The sequence below is a fragment of the Eurypyga helias genome, unplaced genomic scaffold (genome assembly GCF_000690775.1).
Source record: "Eurypyga helias isolate BGI_N326 unplaced genomic scaffold, ASM69077v1 scaffold27020, whole genome shotgun sequence".
NCBI classification, from domain to species: Eukaryota; Metazoa; Chordata; class Aves; order Eurypygiformes; family Eurypygidae; genus Eurypyga; species Eurypyga helias.
The window spans coordinates 35,248-43,750 of NW_010228108.1; the positions used below are offsets into that span (position 1 = coordinate 35,248).

Sequence of the window (8,503 nt, forward strand, 5' to 3'; positions counted from 1 at the left end):
TGCCAAGAGCTACGCTCTCAAGAAGGAACACAGAACTCCACCTGTATGTGCTAACTGTAATTTTAGGTTCTCCAAACAAAGCCTGTGTGTGGAGTAAGGGAGAGGAAAGGCCAACAAAGGTATAAAATTTCACACTAATTTTTAATTAGGGGGGACATGGGAGAGAAAGATGGTCTTGAAGATACTTTTTGCCCCTTTGAGACTAGAGCTTCCTCCTCCCTCCCAGGAAGGCAGTGTCCTCCCCCTTACCCAGCCTAATCCCTCCCAGGGCTTCCCCACCCTATGGCACCCTCCAGCACTCCCCCTTCCTCGCTTCCACAGGGAATGTGGAAGCCTCTCCCAGCTGCTGAGCTGCTCCATCTACCACTCCTCGTCAGCTGCCTCTCCGCAGCGCATACATCTGATTCCCAGACCCACCTCACGCTGTGCGGAGCGGCCAACAGAAGCAGCCGGCAGGCAGCAGCGGAGGGGACTGCTGAGCAGCTGCTTTCCGCACAGGCCCACAACGCTGCCTAGGACAGCTGTTTTGATGATTTATTAAGCTTATTGTAGCATCGTTATCATTATGACTGCATTCCAACAATTGTCTCCAAATATTTATGGGCAGAGACACTTGGCATTAATTACTGACGAGTTTAAAATAATAATAAAAAATTGAACCTCTGATATCTTGACCACCTATTCGTTCAGTACCAAAACCTCTTGAATGACTGCCGATAGAGCTAGAGGCAAGCAATGGCAAGTGACAAGATCCCAAAAGGCACTTTTTCAGCTGAAGCTTAACATACTAACACGTAGTCAAACCTGCTAAACTACAGAGGATCAAGATGTTTTACCGTTTTTTAGCTTTTAATTGAAGAGTGACGTGGAAGTAATACATTTTTACCAAAACCCAGCACATCAGAGACTTGGTAAAATAAAACTTCTACCCTGTTCGTGGTTTCATTTAAGCCTCAGAAGATTTGATTTCAGAATATGATTCATATCTGCTGTCTTCTCCCTGCATGAACTGTTGCCCCATCCCTCCTCAGCTGCATTACTTAGTGCTGAAGAAGCTCATCCTGGAAATTTTCTTCACATGTAAAAAATCTCAGCTTTAACTTAAAACCACAAAACATCCCCTTAGGATTTAAAGAAAACCCTCGCTTTGTCCAAAACAAACCCATTATAACACACACTTCTTTCTTCAAGTTGCAAATACAGAAATTAATAGCTTAAATGACAATTCTCACACATGCTTTCCATTCTTCCCCCAGAGAAACCAACATAAAAAAAAAAAAACAGTAGGTATTCAGCTTGTCCAGTTGCTGTATCATATTTTGGTCTATCCATAACGTTATCCTGTAAAAATTACTGTCAGGACATTAGCAAGCTACCCGAACCTCGTTTTACTTTCAGCTTCTGTCCACAAAGAAAGCCATGTAACCAGTAACAAACAGGAGAGTCAAACAGGAACAACTGTTTTGAAACCATAGATCTTGTGTATCCTGAAACGCATTTACAGTAATTTAAAACATTTTCTGCTCATCGGAAGCGGCTTACCTGAAGGACAGGCACTTTTTGTGGTGTGTTTTGTGGTGACTGGTGAAGCTGTGCCCAAGGCTGATGATGAGGATGTGGGGGTGGTGAAGACTGATGATGAATCCCTGGATGAGGCTGCATGGGAGGACAGGTTGGCATTTGCTGTTGAAAAGACTGCTGTTGACTAGGAAGCTGCTGGCCAGATATTAGTCGCTCCTGTATTGCTTGTGGATCCGCAAGGCCAACACCTGGACAACCATTTGGTCTCATGTGCCCACCCATCTCCCGTGGTGTTGAAGACATACCCATAAACGGACGATTCTGCTGCATGTTTCGGGGGCCCATATTCCTTTGTCCAATTCCCATGGCACCAGGGGGCTGGTGTGACGGCTGAGGATGGGGTATATTTGGATAACTGCCAACTTCCATTGGTATGCCAGCACTCCCAGGCCTAACCTGGGGAGGAGGTGTACCTGCTGGATTACTCATTGCTTTCATAGGTGACATGGGAGGTGGAGAGGCATAAGTTCCCTGAGGCTGTGAAGGGTGCATAGTTTGCGTGTTCATTTGGTTAAGTGAGCCACTGGGGTGGATGGGTTGCTGGTGCATTAGTCCTTGACCACTGTTTGATGGAAATCCGACAGCATTTGGGTATCTTGGTACAGATTGATTCATTGGAGTGTTATTTGTAAGGCCTAAATTCTGATTCATCCCTGTATTATTAACTAATCCCTGATTAAGGTTACTGTAAGGATATCGAGAATACTGCCCTGAGTTGTTTATAGTAGGTGAGGGTACCGTCTGGCTCCGAGAACTAAAATTAAGTGTTTGCGGCCTAACAGCACCCTGCTGGGGAGGATTAGGGGAGAATCTGGGACTGTGGGCTACTGATTCTCCATGGAGAGCAGTAGGGGGATGGTGGTGAAATTGCTGGACTGAGTGTCGCAAAGAAGGTGCCATACTGGGATTCTGCTGGGGCACATGAGACAAGTGGCCAGGTCCTGAGGTGGCAATGAAAGGGTTTCCCTGATTGAGGCCTTCCTGGCCTTGAGAAAACTGGTTCATCCTCTGCTGTTGCGGCTGGCCGTGCTGCTGCATTGAAAAATCACCACGAGCCATGTAGTTTCCCATCTGCTGCATGTGCTGAGGATGGCCCTGCCCAGGGGGTCCGGAGGGTGCCTGCGGCGGCTGTGTCGGTTGCGGCTGCTGCTGCTGTTGCTGCTGGTACGGCGCTCTGATCTGGTCTGGCACTTGAACTGCCCGTGGTCCCCACATGGAGCCACTGTCTACGAAGGGTTGCCCGTGCCTTTCATTCTGCATGCTGGGATAGACTCCCATCTGACCACCAGCACCACTGCCGTGAGGAACCTGAGGAACCGGAGGGTTGTGGTATTGTGAATGAGGAGACGCGATGCCATTCCCAGGGGCGTTGCTTATCATCCTGTTCGGCTGATCCATCAGGTGCATTTTTTGCTGTTCGTATTGATTATAGTGATCAAAATGGGTCAACTTGGCTTGATTTTGATTTGCAGGGGGATGATGAAGAGATGACTGTAAAGAGGGAAATCCTTGATCCATGGGCATTTGCTGCCCCATAGGATTTACTGTATTTTCAGGATATCCACATTCTCCAAGACCTTCCAAGCCTTCACTGAAAATATTCCCATCTTCTCCAAACAGACTCATCATTCCTGGATCTGCCATCTTTTTTCAGCACACAGCTCCTCGGAGCTACAACTAGAATGCTAGTCTGTGCTTCACCTCGGCGAGGTGTTTTGTCCTCAAAGCCTTTAATCCTCAACTAATCTCCTTCATGTCATTCCATATTTCCTTAATTCTTTCAGACCACGCAGTGTCAGGCAAAGTCTGGTTACTGCTCCTAGAAAAAGCGGGGGAAGGGGGGGAGAAAGAGAGGAAGATATTGAAATAAATAACGTCAGGCAACATAAAGAAAACACTTGACTTCTTTTTTAGACAATGCTAACTAGTTTCAGCCTCTGAAATACATTTTAAAAATCAATTTCTCTTTACGAAGGATTCATTAGCTTTATCAGAAGCTTTAATATGAGAGAGAGTTAGGAAGCAAGCAAAACACTAGCCTTAACCTTAAATTAATCCATTCACTACACTTCCTAGTGCTCCTTTCTTGGGTGGAACAGAACAAAAGAACACAACACGCAGCAGCAGCAGCTGCCACAGCAGGTAGGCAGATGTATGAATATAGCCAAGCAGCCCATCTGCCGAACTAAAGCCCTGAAAACGCTCTAGTTACCAACAGCGTGTCCTTAACCTTATTCCCTTGAGCGGCGTAATCAGATGAGCAAGCAGAAGCACCAAAGTCCTACGACAGACTGAAGTTATACGGACAAGAGATTTTTCCAACGCACGCGGAGGTGACCCTCTAAAACATACCAAATGCAATTCACTCTTAGGAAGCCAAAAAAATAGTTGTGTTGTTTTTTTTTTTTAAACACACAATTTATCTTCCTTTAATGAAGTTGTAAACTGAAAGACATCACCTTTTCTTATTTAAGCAAAACTATACGCTCCATTTCTGTAAGAAAAGTAAGTTGAAAAGCTTCATTCTGTGATAGGGTAGATTTCTCAATCCATATCCTAATTTCTCTCACGATGGTAACAGGGAACACAGTCGTCACAGGTCATTACTCATCCAGGCAATGACGCTACTTACTGCAACTACGGCACTTTAGAACCACAACCAAGTTTTGTTCTCTCCAGAATTACAATCTTGAAAACTCATTCAGGAGAATTAGTAATGGCATTTAAAAAAAAAAAAAAAATGTATGCTAACATACCAAGGTACACACTTGGACTTGGGAAAAAGAAAAAAAAAGGAACACACATTAACAGAGTAGATTCAGAAAAGTTCCCAGTCAGGCTTCTCACATGAAGACTGGCATGTTCTGGAATGTGCCCCCCTTCCTCTCGCCATAACAACTGGAGAGATTTTGGTTGCATCTGTTTGTTATGAACAAAACTAGCCTAATGCTATCTTTCTTAAAATCAGAATTTGAAAGTTTGACACGTAAGACAGTAGTCAGAGACGCCCACCCATGTAGCAAAATAACTATTTTTGCACCTCTGTCATAGTTTAGTAGCGACTGTACTCGCAGTTACCAACTTGTAAAGAAGATTTACAAGTTTGTACTTCCACATCTTGCATTTTGTTGTGGAGAAGGGATGCTTTCCGTCGGTTTGGATGCAAAATGCCAGACCAGACTATTTCAACTGAAGGCAGTTTGTCCTAGACAGGTTTTAGGGAGGAAATACCACCACATGTATTACACTTCTTGTAGCCATTGTCAAGAGGACCTTCTACAGCACGAAGCAGAGGGCAAAACGAAAAGCACATGCATTTATCACTCCTCCTAAAATAGCATTTGAATGTCACCTTTAAAACCACACTCTTAAATCTCTTCAGTGCTTGGCTGGAATATTAACACTTATTTCTAAATCACTTGGGGGTAAATTCCTATCAGCCATCTTCATATCATTAATATCTATTTATTTTGATTTCATTCTCTTTATTAAGCAGAAGCTGTCTGTAATATTTGCCACCTCAAACAGTTTATTAAAGCATGGCACGAGGAAGTTTTAACAACACGAGAAGGAGCCTCCTTCACCAAAACTAGCTTTTGGATTCAGACTGCTCCAGAGCAGACCCCTCTGACGCAGTGAAGATACCTCCGGCAATTTAAGATTGCTCGAGGGCTTCCGACGCTGCTGCTACCTCTGCTGAGGCACACTGCCATCAGGAGCTGGCAAAGCTGGAAATCAGTGTGTACCAAGAGGCTCCATCTAACGCAACAGTCTTTTTGCTTGGAAATGCTCAAAAGCATAGTGCACAGGTATCGTCACCTCCCCACACTGACGTGATCTGGGCAACATCAAACTTGAGCCAAGCAGAGGATGTCGCCCATCAGCTAAACTAGTTACAGCCACAGAATCATGAACAGGTAAGGATTTTGACTCATCATAGAAATCACACCTCCTAAAAGAAACATTTTTGAAGACAAGCATGCTCTACTCTCCTGAAGCAGTAATGAAACTTCACAGTAAAAATAACTGAAACCTACATAAGAAGAATTCTCTCTGCTATCTGTTACAGACAAGACAACAGAGCATCTCCAGAACTACAGCTACAAGCACCACGCACACATCTGAATCTCACTGCTTCCCTTACTGTTCCATCAGCTGACAGGCTTCCAATAAAATTCAAGTGAGAATCAGACACTGGTAACAGTCAACACTGACTAACAAGTAGTTGGGACCTGCTACCATACCCAGACAATGAAGTCAGGAAAGGGTTCAGGTGTTTGTGTTTAATTGAGCACACTTTAATTCTGCCCGGCTGACTCCATCCCAATTTGCAGGTCTGGGCTAGGGACCATGCCCTGAACTGAAGGAGATGTGCTACCGAACCTCACGCTTGCCTGGCTCCCTGCGCACATGCTCTTTAAAAAGAAAAGTAACTCCTAAGTTTATGAAATGTATGAATTTGTATGAAAATAAATCCTTCATCTGAATTAAGAATAAAAACATTGTTTGCCACTATTTATGATTTTAGTTCTGCGTTTTTATATCTGAAGTGTGAATTGATTTTGTGTTTGATCTGTGGATGCTAAAACTATTAGGCTTGAAAACACAGCATGTTAATGTGTTTGAGAAGACGTCTCAAAGCTGTAGTTTAAGCTTAGCCTTAATGACCACGGCCCTTCATAGTCAAAGTTGTGCTCTCACAAACCTTATTCTATTTTCCCAAGTAAAAGTCACCTCTCATGATATATGGCTAACAGCAGATGTTGAAGAACGAAGGACAGTAGCAGCTAAAGCCCTATCAAAATACATTAACCAACTTTTTAATAAGAAAGAGTCCATATTGGAATTACCTAGTAAGCTCTCAACTTCCTACGCTAACAAGATAGATGTCTTCTAGATTGTTAAACAAGTCATGGGAGTCACAGCTTTATTGTAAGTTGCAATCTTTTTTTTTTTTTTTGCTCCTTTCACAACAGGTAATGTAATTTCTCTGCTTAAATCCTCAAGGCTAGCCCAAAAAAAAAAAAATCCCCCACAAAACAAGGTAGGTCCTGCATCAAGCAATAATCCTAGCTAGGATGAATTCGCCAAGTGCCACTGTTTACTGTCCCATGAAAGCAGACAACTAACAGCAAGACTGACCATGTTAAGCTCCATTAAAAATCTATTTGAATTAAGTAGTTTAAAAATATATATTCATGCATCTTCTTCTCTACTATCCCATAAGTTAAAACCAACGGACATTCACGAAGCAGTGACTATTTTCCAGGACTTCGAGACTGGATTACTGAAAGTGTGAATGTATGAAGAGATCATGAACATTTTTTTTTTAATCTTAACCAAACTACACAAATTCTGCTACAAAATTCTATAGCTTTTCTGTTCCTGAACATGAAAGACTGCACAAACAAGACTGAACTCGAAGGGTCAATATATTTCCTTAAGACTGCTTAGACAACTTATTTCTGTTCAAGGCAATAATGGTATGATCCCAACTACCAGGACACAACCAATTGCTTAACAACCCTGTTTGTCTCAACAAACAAAGCTTACATTTACTCCAGTCCTAAACAGCTAGACTTCAAATTTAAGTAGTAGTTAACCATTGTCCAACTTAGCATTTCAGCGCTACATGGACTCAGTAGCCTTGGGCAGCTTCCCACTTTTATGAGTGGAACAAAACTGGCTGCTGCATACACATAACCTGATCTAGGGTTGCAAACGCCAAAACCTGAACTTCATTAGTCTTGCTTGCAAAGCAGCAGATCCTAGCACTCAAGACTGGCAGGCAGCAAGGGGAGCACAGATGCATGTGCCCTCCACAATGCCATCCTCACATTCTGCTGTTCAGAAGAACTTATAGTAAATCAACAGGTCCTTTGATTAAATATCAATTCTTCTATACAAGAAACGTAGCAGCATTTCTTGATGGCCATGCAGCAGGCAAACAGAATAAACAGAATGTGAGAAGGCAGCTAATACTGACTGCCTCAAGCTTTGAAGTGAGATGTGTCACGCAGAGTTGGCATTTTTACAGCTATCAGTTGATATCTCAGACAAAAAACTCTTACATACTTGACAGATCCAAAGTTATTCATATAATGGAACTCTGCACCTACAACACAATACAGTAAACACTGCAAATACCGTGCTGTTTTGAAGAACTAGGCTAAAAAGATCTCTCATGCTAAAAACCAAAGCCATGACAAAGGTCATTTTGAGACTGGAGCCTCAAAAATGTAGGATTAAACATTAGGCTACTAAATCTGCATTTAAACATTGCGTATTTAAACTGCTTTTCAAAACTGCTAAGCTCCTGCTGGCTGTTAGGGGTAGTAATTTAAGCATTTGCCACATGGAAGCAAACGACACAAATGACAGCAATTAAAGTCATTCTTATTTTATGAACAAAGTTGGAGGAAAACATTTACCAAAAACCTTCATAAACACACGTAACACCCTGACAGCATAGCAGAGGTCACACCAAGACATCCAAATTGGGGAAGATGGCTGATGAGACTTACACCTTTCAGCTCATTTACCTACTGAGTGAATAGGGAAGCCGATGCCAGGACAGTTATGCAAGTGCCCAACCGCGTCCGTGGGAAGCACGCCTAGTCTCCTGCGTGTTGAATGCGTAGTTCTCATTGCTGTCACAAACAAGTCTTTGCTCCTCCTGCCTATACATTAGCCGTAATAGAAGAGCAGATCAGTAAAGTGATTGCAACATGATTTCTGACTGTAACGTCCAAAGAAACTTGGTTATCTGAAAGCCTAAAGACACTTCTTTTTCCTTTATGTAGAATGCTTTCCCAAGTATACACACGGTACAGCTGTGCTAAAAATTAAGTCCGTATACTTCCTAACAGATCAAAGGATAGCAGGAATCTCCTTCCCACCCACCCCCAGGAAAGACAGATGA

At 42.9% G+C, this 8,503-nt stretch overlaps 1 protein-coding gene across 1 annotated transcript in view; it reads right to left on the bottom strand.

The window, feature by feature from the left end:
* The window catches only part of LOC104514770 (chromodomain-helicase-DNA-binding protein 7-like), a gene marked incomplete at its 3' end in the record, with an annotated part of 37,706 nt that extends 29,645 nt beyond the window's left edge, over window positions 1-8,061 (bottom strand). Inside the window, exons 1-2 of the mRNA XM_010158541.1 lie at window positions 7,991-8,061; window positions 1,543-3,400 (exon numbers count right to left, since the gene is read on the bottom strand). Of these exons, the coding sequence (XP_010156843.1) occupies window positions 1,543-3,225 (1,683 nt within the window). The remainder of the gene's footprint in view (window positions 1-1,542; window positions 3,401-7,990) is intronic.
* Between the last annotated feature and the right edge of the window lie 442 nt (window positions 8,062-8,503).